This window comes from Malurus melanocephalus, unplaced genomic scaffold, assembly GCF_030028575.1.
Source record: "Malurus melanocephalus ecotype Western Australia unplaced genomic scaffold, MMel_1.1 scaffold_590, whole genome shotgun sequence".
Taxonomy (NCBI): Eukaryota; Metazoa; Chordata; class Aves; order Passeriformes; family Maluridae; genus Malurus; species Malurus melanocephalus.
Window position 1 is genome coordinate 309,613 of NW_026623822.1, and position 27,417 is coordinate 337,029.

Genomic DNA, 27,417 nt, shown 5'->3' on the forward strand with positions numbered 1-27,417 from the left:
CATGGTATGAATACAGAGACTGCAGCACTTCCAAACCCAGCTAAGAGGCAGATAAAAAACCAAACAAAAACCAACCAAACACAGCAGCTGGTGCAGAAGAACCATTGAAAAGGATAAAGGCAAGAACAGCTCTCAGGCTGCAGCTGCCTCTGGTTCCACCGGACTCAAAGGTGCATCCAAAATCTGTCATCACAGRTGATGATGAAACATGTTTGTGACACTGAGCACTGATTTCAATAAAAGTCTGAAAAAGTAAGGCAGGAAGGCAAAATAAAACAAGAATCTGAGCAGCTCTTTTGATGATTACCAAGAAATGCTCTGCGAGAACTCACAAATCATAGACCTGCCTGTAATAAAAAACCAGGGAGAGACAGAACAAGATTTTGTCTTCTCATAAATTGACACGACAGTGATCCATCAAGTCTTGATTCTGCTATGATGGGCATGGCCTTGTTCTCTGCAAATATGAAAATGCTTACGCAAGCCTCTCCCACGACTAATTGCTACTGTCTAATGTTATGGCTGGGTTAGCACACATTTCCATCTTCCTACTGGCATTTTTGAAAGCTGGATTACGAGCTCTGATGAGAACACTTAATCCTGTGCCTTTGCCTTCAGAAAACCAAAAGTCTGAAAAAGGAGAAGGAGRGCACACCTGGTTCCTTCTTGGGCTTCTACCAGTACAGCAAGATGGAACTTYTCCTGGGCATTTTTCTCGCTGTTTTGACTGGTATTGTGGCAATGGCATTCTATTATGAACACCCCAAAGCAGAAATTCCTCATGGAATCAGTGAGCGCCGAACGCTTGTTGTTCTTCATTACACCGTGAACTTTGGGTTTGGTCTGGTAAGTAAAACTTGATTAAAGCTTGAGTTTTTAATTCTATTTCTGTCAGAGGGATAATGGTTTGGTGATTTTTTTAGAAACAATKTTCAAATAAATGGTAAATATGCAACTTGACTGAGCAGGTGATGTAAGCAGATTCCTTCAGCTGAGCTGAAGACTCCACTGCTATTAAGCACCAAAGCGAATATTTTTGAAAAATATTTGTCTGCAGACTGTGTAATTCCCAGTTTTTTTCTGAGCAACCTGTGTTTTAGCTTTTCATTCCTGCTGCCTCAAGGTGGTGCTGGAAGGTTTAGAAGGTAACTTGCCCTGTGCATGAGGCATTTCTGCTCTGTATAACACTGTGTTCGCTTACAGAGTGAGCAGCTAAGTGATGTCTGTGATCTCAGCTCTCTCCTACTACGCTGTCACTCTCCTCCTGAGCCATCTGAAGCCAGCTGCCACATTCATCATCATTTGCCTTTCAATATGCCTAAACGACTTTCTATTTTGAGCCAGTACAYATAATATCTGAAGTGACTTTCTGTGTCATTGTTTTTGGCACATTTTTGATCCTCCCTCACTTTTCATCCTTGTTTCTCTTCAAAACTAAAACATGACTTACACTTGCATGTTTCATCAATCATCCTATCCTGAATTAATTGTTGCCCCTGTCATTTAAAAAAAACGCTTCTGTGATACATAAATGAAGCKTCTTTTAGTTGTTTAAATTGTGAAAAAACCTGTTCAGTCTCTTTGGATGTTGCATTACATTTCACTTCAATTCTGTGTTCTAATGTAAATTCTTCCTTTCTTTCTCTGCCTGACTGCTTAGTAAATTTTGTTTCAAGTCAGTGAATTCCCAAGAAGGTGAATCACCACATCTCTAGTGCCACACCCAGGCTTCAGCACTGCTTCGATAGCAAACCAAMCAGGACAGTAATTGAAGTCAAAATTACTCTCCTTACAAGTATATACTGTGTGTAAACATGATTACTCTTTATCCATCAAAGTTTTATCTTTGTGTAATTAATTTGTTAGAAATGAAACAGCAGAATTTAGAAATTCACTCGTGATTGATGTAATTTTCAACTTCTAATCTTACAATCTTGTGTCCTTTCTGCTGGCCTCAGTGAGAGGCTAAACACAAGCACTGTCCCACACAGCCTGAAAGGAGCAGAGAGATAAGGACATTAATGCATGGTTAAACCAAAGTTTAAATGCAAGTAGAGTTCAAATCATGTAGCAACTCTTGCTATCGCTGTTGGGCGAATTACTTATGCTAAATCCTTTCAAGGGCTGACAATCCATGATGTCAAAACTGCACAGAAAATTAAAGTTTACTAGTACGTCCAGTCTTCAGCTGGGACAAAAGGCAACACCAAACACACTGGTTGGTAAGGTCTCCAAGGACTCCTATTCTTTTACTGTTTTGAAGACAAAGATGATCTCCATATTCCATACAGATACAAATAATTGCAGGTTTAACCTTTACTGTTACAAAAGTATTAGTGTGAGGAAAGAAAGTACCAGAGGGAAATTGAAGAATTAAGTAAAGTTATTTTCCCATGGATATAAACGAGGAGTTCTGTAGAAGGAATCAGTATGAGACTAAAACTTTGCCAGTGTATCCTTCCTGTGTATGGGATCTGCTCTTCAAACAGCCTAAAATAAGATACCTACACCAAATTTAACAGGAGGACACTGCTGAGCTACATGAGGTCTGTGAAATATGAAGTGAAAGCCACGATGGCAGGTTTTTTTTTAAGATCCATGCAGTGTAGACATTTGTATGTACAATTCTTCTTGAAATGCATAAGCATGAATAACGGCAGCACAACAAATTAAATTACTCATTAGTGAAGTCTGCTGTGGAAGTGGTGCAAAATTGAATCCAATATAGTGGAAATATGGTGATACTGCCTCATATTTTTCATCTTAAGCAGGAATAGACGAGAGCAGGCTCCAAGTGAAACAGCTTAGAGCCATGGGGATGTGATGGAGTAGGCAAGCCCAGAGTGACCTAAGAACCTTAGCCTGAGTGTTTAAGTAAGAACCAGTGAGCTGTGAGATCAAGCCAGGGTTCAAAGCTATTCTTGGTCAGGAGGACAACTGTGGTAGATGCTGTGGATTTTTTTAAATTTTTTCTGCAAGTTTAAAAGCAGTGTGAATTTGGGAAACAAAAGCATTGGCTACCTTTCTTGATCCAAAGCTAAAGTTTAAAATACTGTAACTACTCTCTCCTGATTTTGTTCAGGCACATGGCTACTGAAACATGTGACAAGGTGAAGTATTTGATACCTTTTATCTACCATTAATAGTTTGATGTTTTCCGACTGAATTGAGCATGAAGTTTTAAATTTTTCATTATTAATTTCCAGGTTAGGTAGAAATTTGCACTAATTTGTGGTTTCTTTTATCACCAGGCAGCATTTTTGGATAAAGTAGGTATCATCTCAGAGGTCCGTCTACTCAGGACTTTAATGGAGACAATACCACCACGTAAAGATAAGCGACTTCTTATCACGGACCTAAAGTTTGAAAGGGTTAAAGTAAGAATTTACCAACCMAAAACATCAAACAATAGCCAAAGAAGGGGAATCCTTTATTGTCATGGAGGGATTGGCCGGTTTGGAAGTATCCGTAAGTAATGGAAACAATTTGAGCTATAWCTACACACAGCACCCAGACTGGGTCAGGTGGGAAGGGACCACAGTGGCTCATCTGGTCCCAACTCCCTGCTCCAGCAGGGCCAACCCAGAGCACAGGGCACAGGATTGTGTCCTGACAGCTCTGGAATATCCCCAGGGAGGGAGACTCCAAACACACACAGAGTTTCCATCTGATATGGTATATCTTAAATGACAAGAGTTAGTAGGTTAAGCATTATAAATAGCAAAATTAATTTCAAGACAGCAGAATCAATTTATTTACATGMAGTAGGCAACAGGTTAAATTGTCTTTATACAGGTTGTGTATCCAGAATATTCTCTCATCATTTTAAATACCTGTTTTCTTCCTTCTTCCTCATGCTCATGAGAAAAGTTGAAAATCTCATTAGAATTTTATTTCTTCTTTTAAAGCACCCATTTTTTGTTCACACGTCTGTGCAAGCTTGTGTGTGTATATTGTGCTGTGTGTCTTTACAGTGGAAAAACAATGACAAAATATATTGAATTGCAATTGGAACTAGAGATGGTGTCTTGTGCATAAGAAAAATTCTTGTACTGGATTTAGTAGGTTTTTAGTTGGTTATATTTTTAAACAACTTCTCCCCTTCAAAACCATTTAGAAGTGGCAGCAGTGGTGCTGTCTGTAACCTTTCAAAGAGGGGAGCGAAGCAATGCATTGGTTTAAATTCTGGGTTTCTTACTGGCCAGAAGATTCTCACAGATGTGAGGAAATGGTGAGCAATGCCCAAATCAGACTATGCCACACGCTATACATGTTGTGTAGCATTAGCCACACACAGAGATAAGAATTTCAGAGTATTTAATTTCATTTCTTCTTAAGGCAAGTCATAATTCCATTGAACTACTTTGTTTTACAGGGGCCTACGAAAGAACATGCCGTTATTTGTGCAGGAAGTCCAATTCAGTGCTGGTGTGTGTTGGGTAAGTGGAGCCAACCCAGACACTCTGACCCTGAGTTTGCAAATCTTTACTGCAGCCAAGTTCCTTGTAAAGTACATTCAGTACCTATATTTAATTATACCATGCCTTTCACCAGCACTAATTCCTCTTGGGAGGAGTTAGTCAACTAATTCCCACTTGTTTATTTCCAAATGAAATCAATTACAGTAATTTTATCATTTGTAGCTACCACTAAGAGGTGAGGATGTTTTTGTTTCCTAGAGTCATATCCAAACCACCTCAGGCTGCAAGTCTGAAGTGTACCTGTTTCTGTTGAAAGCACAGTTGCCCAGACCACCAAATAGTCATTTTAGAAGTTCTGAAAAATAGAAGAACCTCATGAGATTAAAACAAGARTTTACAAACCAAGTTCAACATATCTACCCTCAAAAGAAATCTATACACTCGACTCTATTGTCTTAATTAYTCAGTAAGTTATACCTGGAGGCATGATGCATTTCCATGAAGAAATGGAAGTAGGAGATCCACATTTAAGTTGCAATCAACCTGAGATAACCATTAAAAATACTTTTCTGATGAGATACAATGCACTTTTAAAATAAACAATGTATAAAAGTTCAGGAAGTGTTGATGTCTTGGGAGTTGGTTGCAATTGCACTAATTGCTATTTACATCCTAAAAGACTTGAAGAACCAATAACTCACTGATTCTGTTCAAAGTCTTCAGCTTACGAAACACTGAAAATCTTTCTGATTTTCATTAGCAATTTTCTATGCTCATGTTCTCTAACAATTTGTTGTTAAATTTCACTTGTTCATTTAATTTTCTAACTGGAATTGCTGATAACTGATTGACACACTTGCCTTGCCAGCTAATTTCAAAACAACTTTCATGTCCCTTCAGTCATCTACAAGATAAGTAAAGAAGTATTTTGCAAAGGGGAAAGTGTACTGAGTCCCCCAAACTTGAACAATAGCAAATAATACATCAAAAACACTAATTCAGATCAAATCCATTGCTTCAGTTATAATGTCAGAGTATTTGCCTGTCTTTTGAAGGAAAGAAATTAATGACAAGACTCCATCGGACCCATTCACTAGAAATGACTATGCYAAAACACTTTCACTCCTATTTAGGTATCGTTTAGCTCCTGAACATCCATTCCCAGCCCAGTTTGAGGACTGCCTCACTGCTGCCATCCACTTTCTCAAGACTGCACAAGACCATGGAGTGGACCCTTCCCGCATTGTCATCTGTGGAGACAGCAGTGGAGGGACACTCGCTGCTGCTGTTGCCCAAGCACTGGTGAACAGAAGAGATCTCCCAAAGCCAAGAGCACAAATACTGATATATCCTTTTCTCCAGTGTGTGGACTTTAACTTGCCTTCTTAYCAGCAGAATGCAAGAATCCCCTTTTTGCTAAGGGAACGAACCCTTACTCTTGGCATGAAGTATATTAACGTAGACTTGTGCTTCATCAAAGAAATACTTAAAGGTCGCCATATTTCAGAAGATCAGAGACTGAAATATCAGAAATGGGTGAGYCCTGACTACATCCCTCAGGAGTTTAAAACAAAAGGTTACAAACCAAGTCCAACATGCCCACCCTTGAAAGAAGTCTGTGAMGTAGCCAAGGCCGCCATTGACCCTGTTTTTTCCCCACTGTTGGCTGAAGACAGCGTTATTGCTCAGCTCCCTGAGACTTTCATTTTGACCTGTGAGTTGGACGTGCTTAGAGATGATGGACTGCTGTACAAGAAACGCTTAGAGGACCATGGTATCAAAGTGACCTGGTGCCATCTGCAAGAGGGATTCCATGGAAACATGTTCTTAGCAGGTTTTGGTAAGATGATGGGATCCCGCTCTGGAGCTAAAGGCTTGGAAAAGACAGTAAATTTTCTAAGATTGATGTAAAAAAMCATTTCTTGCTTTCTTTTCCTGAGCTCTATCTCTTGTTGTTTTCTTTTTAAAAATCCTGAATTTTTCTTTTCTTGAATTACCATCTTAAATTTCGGCATTGCATCTGTCTTCTTTTTACCTAATAAGTTGATTTCACAATGGCCTGTGCTCACTTTACTCTCAGGAGAGGCAAAATCAGGTGAATTTATATTTCTTTCCTCTACCACCTCTTCAGTTTTCTCTTGCAGCCAGTAAAGATCTTGTCCCTATAGSAAGGGGTTTGCAAGGAAGTCTAGTTCAGTAAAGTTCTGGAACTACTAGAGCACAGACCATGTCTGCAAACAACCTGGGGCAGGTAGCAGGGTGTGAACCCATAGGATAAGTATATAAAGCATATGGAAAATAATTTACGAAAGCCTGTATCTGGTGAGAGCTGAATTTGAGATAAGCTTAAAGAGAACCAAATGTAGCAGGGAAAATGTGAACACAGACAGAAAGGAAAAAAGGGGAAGAGAAGGAGAGGAAGAGAGGGGAGGGGTAGACCTGGAACTACAGGTGTTGCAACAAGTATTGTTTCAGGAAAACAACATATATTTTAAAAATTATGTATACACATTTTACATAGAGATAAAAGATATATGGGAATATAAAGTAATATCAGTTCCTTTACAAAGTGTAGGCCTGCACCGCCTGATGCAGGCAGGACTTTCCCTTTCAGGGACYGTGTCAAATGCCATTGCAGACAAAGGAGAATCATGGAGAAAATTTTAAAAAAATCAAAGTTCACATCAATTTTAAACTGTTTACAAGAGATGAATGACCAAGTAAACCAATACCAAATAGCATGGCATGACAAAAATATAAAGCTATTTTCTTAGAAATGTACTCAAGTATTGCCAGAAATGTCAGTAAATGTTTTAATGACACCATTCTGAGGTGAATGTATAAGTATAGAACTGTGTAATTGCTTCAGTTTTTATTATAAACCTATATCCTGAATTAAAATATTTTATCATGTCACTAGATTCTATTGTCTTAAATTCGTCTGTAAGTTTTCATTGGAGGCAGGATGCATTTCCATGCAGAAATGAAAGCAGGGCGAGGATGCAATTTTRCTGACAGTCAGCACTTCTGACTGTCTTTGCTTAAGTTAACACCTGGAACACTACCCACACTAAAATTACCACCATTCTTGTCAGGGAAATTTCTAGCTCTATCATTTACAAACAATACTCTCTGTATCTGATACCACTGTATGTATTTTCTGCCCCCTACTGGCTCATTTAAATGATAACCAAAAGCGAGGATACTGCAGATAGTTATGTAAGATAAATATTCCAACAGAAGACACCCTACAACCAAGGGAAGGACTTTGCTGCAATGYTCTGCATAGCTCTGATTTATATTCAGCATCTGAGCAAATGAAGCCTGCCACAACGACATGAATACTATTTAGTTATACTCACATAGTACAGTCAGGAAAAAGGGGAAATTTTACAGGGATCTTCTGTATGGCATTTCTGAATRCAATTGAATAAGCAAAAAGCCCAGGAAATCTTTTCCAGCATTTTCCTGATTTCTAAGTACACACTTCCATTGGCACTGTTGAATGCTGCCTGTTTTCCATATGGGAACCCATGCCACTAATGCTGAGGTGACATCAGTGGCATTTTGTCCATAAAGTGATAGAGCAGTACCTTCCTGACACTAAAATACAGAACAAGTCAGACTAACACAAAGACTGACAGCTGTCAAACCTCTCATGGGTATTACAACCTAAAGACAACATGACGAAGATACTACTGGGGTTTTTTTTTTTGGTTATTTTTTTTTTTTAAATCCAGAGAACTCCTGGGTTATCAGTGAATCTTTGCCTATGAAGAACTTAGGAAAATGTGATGTTGACAAGTACATTTCCTTGGCTGGGACAGTTCCTTCCCATCTTGACAAAAGCACCTAGCTCCTTCCACAAGGGAAGGGGAGGTGCCTGAGGTGATAATTCCCTCCAGAGTTTGCTCCCTGAATGAAGAGACAGCCCAAGCCGTGCTGCTCTCCAGGCAGGAACAGGGTATGGAYAAGGCTGGTCCATCCAGAGGTGTTAACCCCAGAGAATGTGGGGCACCAACCAGATTTTTTTAGCTGCTCTCTAGGGTTTGGCCCAAGGGCACTATAGCACAAATAAAAACATCCAGGAGCAGATCAGAATGCTGTCAAAACCTGAAAACCAGTGAGATGCTGGGAAKCTCAGTGCAGCTGGTAAGGTTGACACTCTTTGAGCAGCTGTGTGATGGGAAGATGTTGAAGAAAATGAAGGCAGGAAACTGCCCTGCATTGTTCCATCACCAGATGTCAGCACCAGCTACGTCTGTAATAACCTGACAAACTTCTTTGTGCTCTGGGCACACAATATGAGTAATTGAAACACATTACCAAAGGTCAAACTGTGATTTGATGTAAATATTTTACTGAACCTGTTCTTAWACCTTCATAGCCTGAAGCTGTCTGTTTAATAACAGAGCACATTATAAGCCATAACTTTAGATGACCTGTTCTAACCAATCAAGTTTAGAGTGGCTTATTACAGAAGTCCACAACTTCAGTTAACCTCTGCTTTGCTGTCTTTAATCACCTCTTTGTACTGCTCTAGTTATAAGTCCCATACCATAGTAAGTGCTTTTAAAAAAAGAAACAATTAGAAAACATTCCAAATTTACTAGCTCTATCATTTACAAATACTATTATTTACTTAAAAGCACTTAACACTATTCTCTGTCCGTGATGCCCATTGTCAGGCATAATCCTGAAAATTATGGTAGTTTTTAATTCTGTCTTCCATCTCTCAGTGWTTCACTGTGTTTGCTGGCTCCTGTGAGAGTGAATACAATGCTAACCTGAATATTTGGAGTACTAAGRCGCAGATGAACCAGGCCATGGCAAAATAAGTGCAGTTACAGTTGTTATATTTACATTCAAACAACTTCTGACTTAGTAAGGTTCATTTTGGTATGAAATGCCATGAAATCCCAAGTGGATGTTTCAGAGCAGCTTATGAGGAATCCATTTGTGTGGAGCAGAATTCATTCATTCATTCTCTGGAACAGAAACACACAGCAACAGAGATGCAGACACCCAACAATCCATCCACATTTCCAAATGCTACYTAATAAAATCCTCCAGTTCAATAATCATTTCAGAAATGTACCTGCTCTGAACTGCATAACACAAGGTCTGAATTTCCATCACTGAATGATAATACATAACATTTGTTGTATTTTTAATACAGTATAGCTTTTTACTCCAGAATTTGTTAGCAGCTGCTTAGCCTAGGAGTCATTTGGAAGGGACAGACTTCCAAGAATAACTCAGAGGAAGAAAGGAAAGGCTAAAATAAAGATTCATGGCAGACTGGTGGCTTTCTGTCGTGAGTAAGAGCAAAATACACAGGAAGTAGCTACTTATTTGGGTGGGGAGATGGAGATGATGAAAAGAGAGGACACTGAAAGGTAGGTAGGAGGCAGCCTAAATGCAGAAGTAGATGAAGCAAATACACAGCACCTTTAAAAACCAGTATGGCAGAGCATGTACTAAGCTGTAATTTCTTAAAGCTTCTTATTGTCACTGCAAAGGRCATATTAAATCCATCTCACAGAACAGAAGACTCAGGCTTATRGGTATGAAGAGCTCTGAGATGCTTTCAGTCAGTTGTTTACATAAAACAAAGAAATGTGAACTGAAGGATAGCAAATTCCTCCCATTCTCTACTTGGTAAAAACAAAATCAGTTAAATTACTCTACACATCCAAATTGTTCTGGTAAATTACCTAGAGAAAATAAGAATAATTTCAAAAAACAAGGCCAATTATATTTACCAGAGTGCTCCATTTTGAAATGAACAGTAAAAAAATAAAGAACTGTATAAGAAGCCATTATCTTGGGGTTTAACTTTTCTTTGGAACACATTATTTTTTTCTTTTTTCTGTTTCCTGTAGACTATACCTGCTGCAATAAAAACCTCAGTCATCACAGGTGACTACTTTACCATGCTCTAGTTACTCATCATAGGATTTCCTGTGTTAGACAGAGTAGGTCTGCAAAAGTCAACTATCTCCAGGTTAACTGGCTGGAAACAGCCTGCAATCACAAGTGAAATGTGTTGCAATGTTTTAGAGAAAGACTTCACAAGAAAACCAGTAATTCACAMCAGTAATTAAATTCATTAGCGCTAACTCCCCTAACCTCCTGCCTTGCCTGATGTTGGGTTTGAACAGTTCCAGGCTCTTCTCCTAATAACTGAGGGGAGCTTGATGAGTTCTACACATCCTCAGCCTACAAAGCTATGTGGGATTCCACAGCTGCAGAAGCCTTAGAAAACACACAGGATGAGTCTGGGGAAAACCGGCAAATACCAGATTTCCTTGGACAGGTATCATTATTGTACTTCCCCCTTCCATCATTACTATAACTGTTAGAAATATACTAAAAAAATTAAGAATGAACTCTAGAATGCACAAATGGAGGCTTGCTGATGAGCAAATGGAAAGAATATACCCAAATATTGTCGATTTTTACTCACCAAGTACTCATTAAACAACATTAAGCTCTAGCTCAAGTTCAATGAATAAAGAATCAATTTGTGAGCTCTGAGCAACTGTTATATAACAATAACAAACCACATGAGATCCTTAATGCTCATTACAATGTCAGACTCCAGACTCTGCTCATCTTCACCACTTTGGTGGAATCTCATGAACCTTTAGGCAGTGCAAGTTGTTCTCATCTGCAAACAGGTAAAAACTTTGTGGAAGTTGGGGTTTGGGKATGAGTTTGCTGAAAGAATAAAAATATGGCTGTAGCAAAACACATAAATTCCTACCATTTAAAGAACTACCTCTCTACTGCCAGAAAGAGAAGGAGCCTTTTTGTTTAAAAAGATACAAGGTACTCACTTCATGCAGTGGATTGAAAGGGATTAAAACATTCTTTTGACAATTTAACACCTCAAAAACAACTAGGAGAAAAAAAAAAACCCATTGAAAACCTCACTGACTGTTTTGTAACACCCTGAGAATCTGACAGGGACCATAGATATTCCTACCCATCCATCTGTGGGTACAGGAATGGCTGGCCAGATTGGAAATAGCTGAAATGTATGGAATACAAGMACCAAACACCATCACAGTTATCAATATAAGCACCCCCAGATGGACCAAGTAGCTCTCAGACCATGGGATTTGCTTGATTCTGGAAAAACATGGACATTGTGTTAACAGGACAGGGTCCAAACAGCACAGAGGTAGAACATGCTCTAAGTGCACMTGCTGAGTGTACTCTAAGAGTAACATACTAAGAGATTAAGAGCGAAACATTAAGATATTGTTTTGAAACATTACTTCACCAACATTTCTTTAACAACAGAAACCCTGYAATGCAGAACTGGAAGATTTTTGTTGAGACTGTCATGAGTGTACAACAGATTCTCAGTGAAGACAATTGCCAGGTCATTGTATCAAAAAACAAAAACCTCAAACTSTACTTTTAAAAATTTATTTTAAAATAAAMAGACAGTAAAGCAGTACTCCTTCCAGTCTATCAAATCCATCAAGGTTTCAAAACAGAGGTGGCATGTGTGAGGTGTTTTGGTTTTGATTAAAGGTGATTAAGTATTGACTCACTGAATAGGAGAAGAAAAGTCTTGTGCTAACACTGTGTCAGCAAGAGCTCATAGAGCTAACAGCAGACAAACGTGCTCTTTGGTATGAGGCTTTCATAATCTGAACTGATCACACAAATAAGCAGGTGTTTAGTTGCCTTTGATCACCTTTAAAAGTTTCATTTACTTCATTTWCTGCCACTGAAGGAGCTTTAGGAATTTGTTGTTATTGATTTAAGGTTCTTTTGAAAGCACAGAAATTGCCTTCTCWGATGATTCAAATATAAGAAATCATCAAGGATGCTGAAATACAATATTTGAAGCTGATCACCAGATGGGAACTTAATTCAGGATATTTGGACTGATGGCATAGACATCACAAATAAGAACTTAGTAAAACTGTGCTGTTCTTACAGGAATATATGACAAAACAAGGAATATTCTTACAGGAATATATGACAAAACAAGTTACAAGTTAACAACCCTCACAGGCTGTGCTGTAATATCACACTACAGAGGAACCATTTCTACAAGCAATAATCACAAGCAGTGCTGGGCTGCCCCAGCTGTGCTGCAGAGCCCCGTGGAGAGCACCTGATGAATTTAGGACAGGCTGAGCACTGGCCATGAGCATCTGCGTTTGGCTAAAACACTCTACAGTCTGACATTTTAACTACCCAGATGCTAAATCTGTGCTCTGTGGAAGGCCCCAAATCRGCCATTCTCAGCACAGAAAAGGCCCTGAATACCCGCCGATTTCACAAACCTTGGTGYGAAATTATGACCTTGTTTCATCCCACACATACTTACCTTCACAAGCCAACGTTGTGCAAATCAGCTGTCAGCATTGTTTAAAATACTGTGCTAAGGAAGCTAAGGACTAATTCAGTTTTCAAACTGGAATTCCACTTTAAAGCCAAAACACAAAAAAAGGTTTTGGGAGCTGTAAATTTRAAATCATGTAGAAAACGTAATTCTAGTATGAAGAACTCAAACCAGAAAAATTATTTTTCCAAACAACTGCCATCTACTGCTACCATCCCTCACCAATACACATGTATTGATAATGCTTCTACACTGAACTGCAAACATGAATTGCAGTGAGTATGAAACTCTGAGGGTTAGTTMGTAAAGACCTTTACCAGAAACAACAGGAGCTTGAATCTACAAACACACCACCATGTGTCTAGAGAGACATCTGTCTACATTAAGGCTTGTACCAATTTTAAACACGGAGCAAATGAACTCTTATTTAAACCAAAGTTAAAGCATGAATGTGTCTGTGCATTCCCCTATGAAAGTTTATTTAAAAATGTGGATTTGAGTATTTTCCTCTCAGAGAAGTACATATACACCTTGATGACAATGCAAATAGCTGCAATTCACTAAAATTTAACACTGCAACAGAAATGTCCATTCAAAACGAATCCACAACAAACCAAGCAGACAGTCTTCAAAATAGGGCCCCTCTGAATAGTTGCTTCTCCTTGTCAGTGACAAGCTCATAGTGTGAATCAATTCCACACTTTGAATCCCACCTTTTGTAAAGGGTACAAAGAAAGCGCAAAGAAGCGTTGCCAATAGTATCATTAGCAAAAGAAGGGTGGAGAAAATTGCAATACCTTGCATTGCAACATTATAATAAACATTTAATTTCTGCATGTGAAGTGAGCACTCAGTCTTCTGTGAAGACACCTCGGATGCCCTTGAAAACAAGGCTTAACACAGCATAGGTTTTTAGCATTTACCGCCAGTAAAGTGAAATGGCATCCATTTATAAAAGTTTAGCAATTATAGCAATGTTTTTTATGTCTCCTGTTATAATACCTGCACTGTTTTGGTGGTGTGCATTGTATGATTTTTTCACCTCAGAACTACCACCTGGAATTGAGCAACCTCTAAAGCTTCGTTTTTTCCACTCCTTGATGATTACAACCATAGTCGCGGTAAGTTAAATTTCTTAACCTGGGGGTTTCACTTTTGCTTGGGCATTTGGGAGCTGGAGGATAATGGCTTAAGGAGAAAAAAAATAAAAAGAAAGAAGCAATTTCATGCTCCTGAAGCCTGAAGCATTGATATATGAACCCAAAACATCTTAAATTAACTTATAAAATTCATATGACTAATCCTAAGAGCTTCTTTAGGTTTTTCAGTCAAACTACAGCCACTTCATGCTGGGGAATGTTTCACGTGATGTTTCACACGAAAATTTAAAACAAGTATCTAGATGTATCCTGTACATTAAACTGCATGAACATGGAATAATGCTGTCTGTTCAGGAACAAGCCTACATTACTCCTCTCCTTCCAAATTCTTTCTTTTCAACAGGGAAAGATTTTGGAGAAGCTGGGGATCTGCAATGATTTAACCATAATGAGAGCAGTATTCGATGGGATACCCCCATGGAGAGAATCCAAACTGCTTATCAAAGATCTCACAGTTGATGAGGTACCACTGAGGATTTATCAGCCCAAAAGCCCACCCACTGGCAAAAGAAGAGGAATTCTGTATTTTCACGGAGGCGCTGGCACATTTGGGAGCATTAGTAAGAAAGGGACAAGTTTTATTTTTCAAGTCAAATCCAAACCATCATATTTTTGCCTTCAGACACATGTCAGTCAATGTCTGCCCTGTCCTTCCCAGTATCACCAGTCTTTGAAATCGCAGTGCTAACTGGAAAGTATTTGTGTTAAGGGGAGTCTCATCTTTGCTTCCTTCAGGCTAGAGAYCTGTGATCCAGAAATTCCTCACCCTGCTCTCAGCTCTCAGTGAGGGACTCTGCTCTGTTAAGACAACTCTATCTTACACAAAAGATACAATGTGAGTCCAAGAAGGAATTTAAAGAATACATTAAAAAAACCCTAAATAAATTCCCATTCACACAAACAAGGAATCCAAATGGCAGAAAATAGAGAAAATCAGTGAGCAATTTGGGGAAGTTTGATTCTTGTGGTCACATGGCAYAGGATACTTGATTTCTTTTCCAGAAAGGGAGACAACCCTTGTCTCAGTAGCCGGGAGTTCAACCTCCTGATTACTCTGGATCTCCTGAGCAACCAAGGTTCTGAGTTTCCTCTGCAATCCAAGGCCCTTAACATGGAAATCTGGACTTCATTCCAGGGGTTAGACAGGACAATTTGAGGAGTTTGAATCCTTTACTGTTTCAAAGGGTAGGTAGGCACTATACTGGGCAGACTTGAGTTTCCTGGCATCCTTCAGCCCCATGCAGGATATCCCAGTAATGTAACTCCCAGTGTTGTGGGGTTGCCTCTGCACTGGGGCACAAATAATCTAACCTGCTGTAGTCAGAGCACAGGAGTCTGGGTGGAGTGTCAGGCTCACTTCTAGAGCCAGTCTGGGTACCAGTGAGGACTCCAGAGATGAAACTGGGATCTAAGTGACAGGTGAATTTCTTTCACTGGAAGAAACCACAAGTTGCACAATGATTCTTTGTTCACATGACATGGCTTAATGTGACAGCCATACCTGTACACAGAAAGTGGGACCTGACCTTTGGCTTCAATTCCTGTTAGTATTTGCTAACAGGAAAGCAACCAACACGATGACAAGCTTTCACAAGGRCTTGGGGAATCTCCAGCCTAGGAAGCCTGAGCCAGCAAATTAGCCTAAGACATAATGAAGATGAGAATCAGTGGACAGACAGCTATGACTTATTYCTCAAATGGATGTCACGCTTCACAAATCCCAGAATCATTGAATGGTTTGGGTGGGAAGGGACCTTAAGTCTCATCCAAATCCCTCTACCAATGGCAGGGACACCGTCTGCTATCCCAGGTTGCTCCAAGCCCTGTCCTACCTGGCCCTGGACATTTCCAGGGATGGGGCAGCCACAGCTTCTCTAGACATCCTGTGCCAGGRTCTCACCACCCTCACAGGGAAGAATTTCTTCCTAATATCTAATCTAAACCTACTCTTYATCAYGTGTGATCAATTACTCTTTATCRCATGTGATCAATTTAATTTTTTTAAGTCAGCAAATAGATGAATAAAGGGGACAAAGTTGATAAAACCCACTCTGATTTCCAGAAGAGTCTCTTAAGTAGGCTACATCCATGACASAGGAGGGAAGGTCTTCCATTTGGATAAAAACTGACTAAAAGGCAGAAAAAAAATATGGGTTATGGGAAGCTCCTGTGAGATTCCCATAAGRGTATCTGTGCTGGGATCAGTGTTAATCAATTTATTCAAACACGGAAAAGATGRTGCAAGCTGATGTGGTACTAAGTCCTTTGAAGGTCATAAGTGGATGGCTGAAAAACTGCAGAATGTCTCTATGACAGCAAAGGATCAGACAATAAAATGGCAAAGGATCAGACAATGAAATGGCAGGTGAAATGGCATGTAGAGAAGTCAAACAGATGAACAGAGCATCCTGACTWTATAAATGAAGCAATGGACTCCAAGCAGGAGCAGAAAAGAAGGTCTTGAAGGAAGGAGATCTTAGGATTATGGTAGGAAGTTGCCTGAAAATGTTGTACTACTGACATAGTGCACAGTAGCAGTCAAAAAGCAAACAAAATACTAGGAACTGTTAGTAGGGAAGGAAAGACACAACAGAAAACTTCTTCATGCCACTGTAATAAATCCATGGTGTATCTAAATACAGTATTGTGCTTATAGTTCTGATTCCCACTCCTCAAAAACAATWGAGCAGTACTGGAAAGACTTCAAGAGGCTGCCTAGGTGAGAAAAGTGCTTTTGTGCAGACAGTAAGTACTTGACTATGCCTCTTCAGGCTRCAAAAGACGCACAAAGACACACTAAGTGACTACAAAATCATGAGAAGCAAGAGAAGTTAAATGGGGAAAGACTTACCCACCATTTCTTAGTACAAGAGTCAATGTCACCAAGTGGAAGCAGTGAATGCCAAGTACAAAAGGAGCAAACAGAAACGGCTCTTCTCACCTTTGTAAGCGAGACAACTCCTCCCTGCTATTGTAACAAACCTGTTAGGGTTAAGGTTAAAATCATGGCCTTAAGAAATGGTTTGGGTAGTTCAGAGAAGAAATATTAATCAAGGGCTTTATGTATAAAAACAGCTTCTGTCTCACAGGAGTGCCCTCAGCCTCACATTCCTGGATGCTCCACATTCCTCTATGTTGGTCCTCAGCTTATGCTCTCCTTCGACACCTTTTGTTGGCCACCAGGTGAGCTGTGAGACAGCCCAGAGAGATTTCTGGGCTACCCTGGTATCACCATTCTTATATGCCTGTGTGATGCCCTGAGAGCCACTGACCAACAAAAAGCRTGCTAACATGTAAAGATCACATTTCATAGCACAAGCTCCTCATTGGTCTCATGCTGCAGTGCTTTCCACACAGCGTATGTTCAGGGATATATATTTTCATTTCAAAAGGATATTTGATTTTCAAATCATAATTTCTGATAAACTTTCTCTTTAGGAGCCTTTGAAAGGGTATGCCGCCACATGGCCGAAAAATGCAACTCRGTGGTTGTGTCTGTTGGGTAAGTGCTATTTTTCCAYAGAAGTATTTATAGGAACTCAGCTCTCAGTTGAAACTCTTCCGAAAAATATGCTGAAAATATTAACTATTTTAGATAGCATCCCTATTTTTCACTAAAACCTTTAATTTTATTTAGAAATGTGCTTAGAGGCAAAATATTCTAAAATATGGGTAGCTGTAGCATCGTAAGTTTGGCTTTCCAATCTACACTAGTTAAACACAAATATAATCCTTAAAATTAAGGAAAAAGGYCTACATAGCAAATGCATAGTCTACCTCAGCGACTGCTAACAACACAAATGGAATGTTTATAACTCCACTGACAATAATCAGTCTTTGGYATTTCAGGTACCGTCTGTCTCCTGAACACCCCTACCCAGGGCAATATTTTGACTGTCTCAGTGCCACCTTATACTTCATGAGGAATTTAGAAGAGTATCATGTGGATCCTGGTCTCATCATCATTAGTGGTGACAGCTGTGGAGCCAATTTTGCTACAGTTATTTGTCAAATACTGCTGAATGACAGAGATCTGCCAAAAGTACGTGCTCAGGTGCTGCTTTACCCAGGACTCCAGGGGCTGGATTTCCATTTGCCCTCCTACCAGCAGAAYGCTTTTGTCCCCATGCTGCCCCGGAAGACAGTTATCTACTTCTGTTTTCGTTACCTTAACAGAAAACCCACAGTTTGGAAAGATGTTCTACAAAACTGCCATGTTCCTGTGAGTATGAGACACAAGTATAAAAAATGGGTAAGCGCTGACCTTATTCCTGATGAATTTAAGATTAGAGGCTACGTACCACTGAAACCCACACCGTATAAACCTGAAGTCCATGAAGCTGTCAAAGAAATTTTAGCAACAACATTTTCCCCACTTTTAACTGAAGATTCCATTATTTGCCAGCTCCCTGAGGCCTACATTGTGACGTGTGAGTTTGATGTGTTGAGGGATGATGGTCTGTTATACAAGAAGAGACTAGAGGACAATGGTGTTCAAGTGACCTGGTATCATTCTGAGAATGGCTTCCATGGAATTTTAGCCTTTTTTGGCTATGGGRTTTTTTCCTTTTTATCTGCAAATAAGATAATGGATGGTATTGTGAATTATATAAACAGTTTATAGAAGTGTTTTTCAAAAGAAAAGTGCAAGTCATGTAGTCATCTTTGATTAATTTATACTTGGCAAGGAATGTAAACATTTCTGATTTATAGTTTGGATTTTGCCTGYATTTTATAGTTTCTGATTTCTGCTTCTGTAGTGACTCTCAAACAAATTTAGGATTATTTAAAGTGCCACCATTCCACAAAATACTGTTGTAATAACACACCAGTAAGATTGAGATGCAAAGGCAAGGCACCTAGCACATCCCTTATCACCAAAACTATACCAATTCCAGTATCTTTGCATGGCTGGCACACACTGAAGCCAAGAGAGAAGAATCTTCCTTGAATCTGCCCAGAAATACCGAAGACAAGAAGTGAGGTCTGCTTGGTTCCTTATGACAGACAGGAGCTATTGATGGTATCAGATGGAGAACTCAGCTTCTATGAAGTCTTACAGCAGACACTGAAATTGCAGCCATGAATTTAATTTCTAGTCTGTACTAGACCACACTGCTCGAGAAATAGGGAAGTTAAAAGGAAGGTTCCTGTCTGGAGCAGAAATCCTAAACTGCAACTAGCAYGGGTTTGATTTTGTTTGGGATCTGAGAAATGCTTCATTTTGGAACTCCATTCTCAAACTGGAATCCCTGAACTTCAGTGAGTGTGTCCATGTTAGGGAAGTTCAGAGGCGAGAATTTTCTGTAGCCTTTGTTTATTTTCAAGATTATCTTATGCTCAAGGCTACCTGTTCTGCTGTGTTGAAGAAGTTCAGAAAATCATGTAATGAAGGCAGAGAAGCACAATTTATATTATCACTGTAATGATGTGGTGATTCTGTGATGCTTTCAACAACAAAAAATAAAAATGAGCACTGCAATTACTTCTGTTATAAGAGTGAGAGTGACATTTCCTAAACACATATTGACTGATAAATTGACTGAATCGCCGTGGTGAAAAGAATGACACAACACAGGCACACARAGAAYACAGTCTTGCTAATTCTACCTGGTCACATCTGTGCTGTGCACAGTAATTAACTTACCAAACAACTGGATACAAGCACATGTGGTAGGGGGAATGTAACTGTGAAAACACAATACAATACTGAAAGTCTACAAACACCACTGGATGGACTATTTTTTTTTTCAAATCTGGGCTTTTGCTGATTTTAACAACAAGATTTCCTTCTGCTTCAGAGTATTTTATGATGACCATTTGCCCTATTAAAAACACCCAACTTGTCACTAGAAAAACAATATGAAATTAATTTTTAATAAAATTTTCTAACTAAAATGACATGGCACTTTCCCCCATCACTCATAATTTGACATTGCTGACAATAACAAAAACAAAAAACACCAAATGAAAAAACCCTCAACTCTCCCCCACTGTTACCTAATAAGGTTAGATTTTTACCTCTTTCTTTTCCCTGTGAATTTGCAATTTAAAWGTTCTCACATCCTAGTTGTTTGAAGAGTTCCAGGCTTATATTCACAATTAATTTATYTGCATAATTTAAAGTACACCTTCTCCACATTAGCACAATCCTACTCCTCAGCAAGAACATGATACAGCCATTTGATCTGAAACTCTTTAATCACTGGCTATCTTAAGTCATTTTATGCTGTACTTGTTACACACAGTTACTGAAGATTACCTGCAACAAGTTCACCTTGATCATGAACCTAAGTCAGCCTCCTGTGGCTTTTTTAAAGCACGTGCTTCTGTTAGAAGAAACACAAATACTAAAAAGAGCTGAGATTTGRGTAATGACAGAATTTTCTAAGTGCACCTTTTCAAAGAGCACTGGTGACAGTCCCTTTGGCCCTTTTGAGTGACAATCAACACATGCAGGTTCCCACTCCGGAGGAAATTCTGCAGATGGGACTTTTATAGTGTCACAAACTCAGAGCACACAAATGCTCTCTGTCCATTTTCCACCTCCAAATAATTTAATACTAATGCAGTTCATTCATAACACTCTTYTCCCAGCTAAGCACTGATTTCTTGCAAAAATTCCAAAATGCTGCTAACAAATCAAGGACTTTGACCAACTTATCTTTTGTGAAATAATAGAAGTGGGGGGGGAAAGAAAGTGGTAGAGGGAAAGATACCTGCTAATGTATTTGTAAAAGGGAGTTGAGAGTTTTTTACTGGAGCAAACAAAGAACAGGAGGACGAACAAAGAATCAGGAAGTAACAGGCCCAATATATCTTGGAAAGTCRAATCAAAGACAGATCACTGCAGTTCAGCGAAATGGCAGCTGTACTCACAGTGCTGGTGTTATTCTTAGCTGGTTTTCTTGCTGGATTTATATTGCTGATCATGGGGGCAATTAATTTTGATTTTTCCAACTCAAAAATTCCTCCTGGAGTGAACCAGCCTGCAAAGCTCCGARTCATTCATATAATTTTAATATGCACAGCTGTGGTGGTAAGTGAACCTGGTATAATTTCTGGGGGAAGAACAGTGAACCTTTAGATTTTAAACTTACTACAATGCTAGAAGCCTGCATGGAATTATGTTSCAGAGAGGAGAGCAGGGCATTGCTGACATGCTGCATGTTTTACGTAGTTGAGYGTTGCTAAAGAAACTTTTGCACTCTGCACTGCTCCAATCAAYTCCTGCCCAGCTCTATTTTCGGCAGTACCTAAATGCTGTGTTAACACAAGTGTGTGAAAGTCTGACTGTGCTTCTGCCCTGGCTCGAGCTGACCTAGTAATGATTTGATTATGTTTATCCATGTTGGATCATTTCTATTTCCATTCTGGGTTCAGACTATACCAGATGTCTTTGGGCTGTGCTTTCAAGTTTTTTCTTGGGCTTGGGGATAAGGAGTTATGTATTTATTTTGAATATAAAATGAGAAACCGAACATTTCAGAATTGGCCTTGGGAAGGGAGTGTTTCTGTCACACGAATGACAAAATTAGGTTAACATTGCCCAAGAGGAGCTGAAGGAATTCCTCTGCCCAAAGTACATTTATGTAACCCTGCAGCAACTAAACAGGTTTTTCTGATGGGAATGAGGGGCCCTGGCCAGCCCAATTTCTGCAGGTGAACCAGCCTGAAAAGTGTGGGAAGGTAACCAGTCTCCAAGGGCAGCACCCAACATCTGGTGAGCTCTGCTGACAGCRGAGCTCACTGAATCATGGGGATTTCTATGTAATGATAGGTGTAGAGATGCTCTGATAAGATATGGTCTTAGATGGCAGATAACAGAGATTGTGAATATATTTAATAAATTAATTTAATGGAATACCTGTAAAAGAGAGACAAACTATTTAAAATGTAAAAAGGAAAAAAAAAGAGAAAAAACTTCTCTGTCAGAAATACTCTAGATCATAGTGGAATTCTAGACACATGTTTTCATACTTTGGCTGCACAGAAGTTGTAATTAGAATGAGATTACAYCACTTAAGCAGCTGGAAAAGCCAGTTCTCTTTTTATCATCAATCCACTGCCCACTAGTACCATGAAACAGCTGCATTGTATGCTGCAATGTAAACAACATGGGGCAAAAGAAAACAAACAAGTTGAATGTAAAAGTTAAARTATTCTTTGTATTGTTCCATTCCTGCTTGGAGAATAGCAAATACAAAATAATAAATTGTTTTAATTGTTTATGTTTGTATACAACTGGAGACACTAAGACTAGTTTCTGTAACAAAATCAGTATATTGCAAAATGTTTTAGTTTCTTCAATAAATCTTTCCTCAAGATCAGGCATGCAGTATGTTATAAATACCTGTAACTGCTGAAGAAAAGGCCTTTCATAGACAAATTTATCAAGTGTCACRAACGCTATTGACAATCCATGCAAATGTGGCTGTCTAATAAATATTCATAACAGAATCCTCAATATTATGAACTWGATCCAAATGTTCCTAAGGACTGAAGTACTGGTTGGGATAGCTGACCAATGCATTTTAAAGCAGAGGCTCTGCCTTTTTTATTTTTTATGCAAACATAGGTCTGATTTGTATTCATTTTCTGCTGCTTAGCATGAATATCCCTATGGCACAGAGAAGGAATAGAGGTTTATTCCTACTAAATATCACAGGATCTTCTTGTCAGGGCATGGCACAAGTCCCACATTGGTGGGACTTAGGAGATGGATCAAAAACCAATTATCAAATATATTCTTAATTCAGTCAACTCTATTTTGAGCAAGTGTCTGTACCATAAAAATCAACACCAGAATGCTCATCTTTTACTATGTTTTCCCATCTTCCAGGGGGACAAAGATAGAATAACCAGTGAAAACCAAACTTGCTTTCAATGTTAGGTAAAGGACTTGCTGAGGAAGCAGAGGGATCTGTTACCCCAGTTTGTTAATGCTGCATKGTTTGGGGTTCTGTTCTCTGGTTCATGTGACTCTCATAACCTCTCCTGATGCTGCTGCTACTTGTTCAGTTTTCCTATACCTGTACAATTACTCTCTTACTTTATGACTGCCCTGAAATACATGACTTAGGCACTGTGAGTTTGCTATCCACACAGTTCCTTTCCTTTGGAAAATACAGGATCTCTTGAGTGAGCTTTCTGTTCTCTTTGCCTTTGAACAGGGAAAGATTTTGGAAAACATTGGCATCTGCACTCAGGTGAGCTTTGTCCGGTACATGCAAGGCAGAAAGACTCTGGGGGCGGACCCGAAGCTCTTCATCAAGGATCTGTGCTTTGAGAAAGTGCCTGTAAGGATTTACCAGCCTAAGGCTCCCCCTGCCAGCCAAAGAAGAGGAGTTATGTTTTTTCAYGGAGGAGGATGGGTATTTGGAAGTCTTGGTAAGATACCTAACAGAAAAAATATTCTAGTTTAGWTAAGGAAATACATACTGCATAAAYAGCAAAGYTGTTTCTTGATCTGTAGTAGYTGCAAACTTTGAATATAACTACAGGTTCAATATCATAATTCTTGCTGCTGGAAGAAAGCATCTGCTGTGGATCACATGATTTTTCTTAAAGGACAGTGATATAAGGGGAAGAAATACTGAAATAGGAAGATGGGGGGTACAAAAGAACTGGGGAGCTGTGTAGAAAGCAGCAGAGAAAAGTAGAGAGTATTTTCTTCCTGCAAGTTTTTGACTTCTCCAATAGACAACATCTCTGAAGAGAAAATGCACCCTAACCCAAACCCAAACCCCACCAAATATCTTTCAGAGACCCAYGAAAAGCTGTGCCGCTTTATCGCCAGAGAAAGTGAATCCGTGGTTGTGTCTGTGGGGTGAGTCTTTCCTCATGCAAGTTTTGGGGATTATTTGCTATAGTTGCCTCCTGTCYCCCCAGTCATAGCAAGGGCCTTCCTCAGAGAAATGTCTCTGCGGGACTTCTCAAGTGTCTGATTTACAAATACATTCTGCTGCTGTTTGGAGCTGCTGAAGACTCACTTGGGCTGTTTTCACTGCCTGTTTTCACTGTGATTACATCACAAAACATACTTCATGATATCCAGYTGGAAAATGAAGTTTTGAATCAATGTTTTCAAATTCCAAACTCAAAACCGATAGTAAATAGATAGTAAGCTATATGRTCTCCTTAACACATACTCAGGGAAAGCCTGCTTGATGCTTAGAGAAGTGCAATGGCAAGCATATACATTATTAAAATACTGGCATAATGATTCAATTTATGAGGATATATAACAACTATATGTAACAGAGACATAAACCAGAAGTATTGTCTTTTCTGTCCAATCCATGAATAAACTGAAGCGGAAAGTAACTAAATGATTGTACCAACAAAACCAATATACAGTTGGCCACTGAGTATTGTGTTGTTAAAGACCAAACAGACATCATAAACAGATGAGATCATARCAAAACAAACTTCTCTCTCAAATTACTCACATCTTATTATTGATAATCCYATGGAGACAGTGAAAATTCTGCAGACATCAGGGTATTCCTAGCTGCAGGAACCAGTGTATCAATACACTTAAAACTAGTATTTCCTTCTCTTCCACTTGTCTCTCTGCATCCCAGGTACCGTTTAGCCCCTGAACACAAATACCCCGCTGCCTATGAAGACTGTCTGAACGCCACCCAGCACTTCCTGCAGCACCTGGAGCTCTACGGCGTGGATCCTGCCCGGGTCATTGTCTGTGGGGACAGCGCTGGGGGCAACCTGGCAGCTGCTGTGAGCCAGACCCTGGCAGGCAGCTCAGAGCAGCCCAAACTCCGTGCTCAGATCCTCATCTACCCAGGCCTTCAGGCMCTGGACTTCAATTTGCCATCCTATCAACAAAATCAGCGAGTCCCTCTGTTATTCCGGGAACGTGCTGCTTTCTATGTGTTGCAGTATCTAAATGGAAATGCAATAAATCTGGAGGAGGTCTTGGAAGGTGCCCATATTCCTGTAGATATTAAATTAAATTATAGGAAGTGGGTGAATCCMAATAATATCCCTGAGGAATTTAAGGTCAGAGGCTACAAACCACRTGTGCTACTTGACTGTACAACTGAAGTTTTTGAGAAAATGAARAGATTCTGTGAGCCCACCCTSTGCCCACTGCTGGCTGAAGACACAGTTATTCAGCAGCTGCCAGAATCTTTCATCCTGACCTGTGAATATGATGTGCTGCGGGACGATGGCTTGTTGTACAAGAAGAGGCTGGAGGACAAYGGGGTTCSAGTGACCTGGTACCACCTTGAGGATGGATTCCATGGAATCATAAACGCATTGAATAGTGAGTGGCTGCCATTTCCAGCTGGAAAAAGGGGTCTTGATCATATTGTGAATTTTTTAAGAAGCTTATAGTGAACATTTTTCTTCGTTTCTGTAAGAACTGATAGATTTCTGCAGTCTTTTATGCTTCTAAATTCCATACAGGAAGTTTAGATAGAGCAATTTGTTAATAAGAAAYTAAGCCAGTGTGATCACTGTAAAAGATATTTCAAAAATACTATGAATGKTTTTTTTTTACTGCTGTTTGAAGTTGTCCATTCAGTCTGCCTATTTTAATCATCAGTTTGGACTAGACACTTGCTACTCTCTCAGTACATATAAAAGATACAGTAAAATTTTAAGCCAACATCTGGTCTGATCTATTTCATTCAATTATAATCAATGGTTTCATTTTTCCTAGAAATGGTGTTTTGGCAAAGGAGAAAGACACTGACACTTCAGTGCTATAATGCACAGCCTGCGCTCTCTGCTAAACGTAGCACCTGAGTTTAAGATTCCCAGTCAACAATCAGAAGATGTCTGTGGGCTGGATAACTGGTAATTTAGACTCAAAAAAAGGAAGTCAYRTTAGTTAACTTGACAGTTAGAACTRCAACTGTCCCCAACAGAAATACTCTATTGACAGCTTTGTTTAAATTACAATGGGGAAAATGCTTTAAGCGTTTTCCTGTGTTTATCAAACATATGGGTATGCTGAAAAGCTCTTTCTTGTGCTTGAATAGAATCCTAAAATCACAGAATGGTTTGGGTTGGAAGGAACACTAAAGCTCATCTTATTCCAAACCACTGCCATGGGCAGGGACACCTGGTCTARCCTAGGGTGCTTCAAGTCTGAAATAACCTAACAACAAAATAAGACTGATCCATTTACTTTTGCATGTTACTTATCTTCCACTCCACATACCCCTCACGTGTTAGTTCCCATTTTATTTTCTAAATGTCCTTGTTAAAGTATGTATTCCAAACCATGTAAAGCATGCCCACATGGCAGGAAGCAAATGTTGTGACTGCAGATCAGCTGCAATTTAATCTCCATGTTCACTGGCTCTCCATCACGGACTAGAATTTCATTCAGGAAGAATTCCATATTCAATACCAGACCCTTTATCAGTCACACAATTATCAYAAAGATAAACAGGAAATTAAACACATTGATTCTTCTCCAATGTGATAACTAGTGGCACGTTGCCCAACATGTCCAAAGACTTTAAAGTGAGCAACACCTGAGAGATCTCTTGCAGCTGGGACCGCTCTAGGGCTTACTGTTACCTCAGACAGCCAAATCACAAATAGGTGTGAAGACACATCACTTCTGGATACGTGAAATGGCTTATTTTTATCTACTGCCAGTAATACTGCTGGTGATTTTCGTTGCTTCATTCATATTAGCAATCAGAAGAACAATTCAAACTGAGTTTGCCAATTGTAGCATCCCTCCTGAAGTGAACAATCCTGGAAGACTTCGAATTATTGTTGCTCTTTTGATCGTTTCATCTACCCTGGTGAGTAACTCTGCCATGACTTCTGCCAGAAATGCTAACAGATGTTATTTTTGTTGTATGTGTAAATACCAGAATCCTGCTGCCTGCATCAAGGGTTAAATGATAGCTTTTCTTTTTGAGGGGCTGACTTCAGAGAACAGTTTTTGGAAAATCATTTCTGTTAGACCTCAGGTAGAGTTTCAGCCAGATTTTCCCTATTAYGTAGGGATTAAGTCAACCATAAGAGCCCAAGCTTTATCAGCTGAGCTTCCCTAACTGAATTTTAAATTAAATATTTATAAGAAGTGAGACTGCTTTGATTTCCACTGTAGCTAAGCACACATGATGTTTTTTAGGCCATTCTTGGTGCTTTCCAGTAACATGGAAGGTTGGGTAATGGAAGCACCAGTAATGGAAGACTGGGTGCTTTTTAAGAAGATAAAACCATAAACCCCAAAACTTTAGAGGGATGAGTCACTTGGGAGCATTGACAAGTGCCATATCACCAGGTGACCCTTCACGAATTGTCCTTCACTCACCAGGAGGCCCCTCATCAACTGCCCCTCAGCAGGTGCCCCTTCACTGGGTGTTCCTCACCAACCGCCCTTCCCCAGGTGCCCTTCAACAGTTTTACTTCTCCAGGTGCCCGCTTGCCAGTCGTCCTCCACCAGTGGCCCCTCATCGGTCTCCCCTCA

At 39.5% G+C, this 27,417-nt stretch overlaps 4 protein-coding genes across 4 annotated transcripts in view; all 4 read left to right on the forward strand.

Annotated features, from left to right (window-relative positions):
- Positions 1 to 492: 492 nt before the first annotated feature.
- On the forward strand, positions 493 to 7,342 carry LOC130583477 (arylacetamide deacetylase-like 4). The gene is made up of 4 exons (XM_057382866.1): positions 493 to 846; positions 3,252 to 3,468; positions 4,376 to 4,439; positions 5,555 to 7,342. The coding sequence occupies exons 1-4, from the start codon at positions 691 to 693 to the stop codon at positions 6,330 to 6,332; spliced, it is 1,215 nt and encodes a 404-aa protein (XP_057238849.1). The 5' UTR covers positions 493 to 690; the 3' UTR covers positions 6,333 to 7,342.
- A 6,292-nt stretch (positions 7,343 to 13,634) lies between these two features.
- LOC130583482 (arylacetamide deacetylase-like 4) lies at positions 13,635 to 19,597 on the forward strand. Its single transcript, XM_057382873.1, has 4 exons — positions 13,635 to 13,913; positions 14,296 to 14,512; positions 17,391 to 17,454; positions 17,802 to 19,597. The coding sequence occupies exons 1-4, from the start codon at positions 13,731 to 13,733 to the stop codon at positions 18,574 to 18,576; spliced, it is 1,239 nt and encodes a 412-aa protein (XP_057238856.1). The 5' UTR covers positions 13,635 to 13,730; the 3' UTR covers positions 18,577 to 19,597.
- A 1,138-nt stretch (positions 19,598 to 20,735) lies between these two features.
- On the forward strand, positions 20,736 to 25,562 carry LOC130583474 (arylacetamide deacetylase-like 3). Its single transcript, XM_057382863.1, has 4 exons — positions 20,736 to 20,991; positions 23,126 to 23,342; positions 23,718 to 23,781; positions 24,539 to 25,562. Exons 1-4 carry the CDS (start codon positions 20,815 to 20,817, stop codon positions 25,311 to 25,313), a joined length of 1,233 nt encoding a protein of 410 aa, XP_057238846.1. The 5' UTR covers positions 20,736 to 20,814; the 3' UTR covers positions 25,314 to 25,562.
- A 930-nt stretch (positions 25,563 to 26,492) lies between these two features.
- Positions 26,493 to 27,417, forward strand: part of LOC130583470 (arylacetamide deacetylase-like 4) — a 4,891-nt gene continuing 3,966 nt past the window's right edge. The window contains exon 1 of the mRNA XM_057382858.1: positions 26,493 to 26,743. Coding sequence (XP_057238841.1) covers positions 26,567 to 26,743 — 177 coding nt within the window. The 5' untranslated portion in view covers positions 26,493 to 26,566. The remainder of the gene's footprint in view (positions 26,744 to 27,417) is intronic.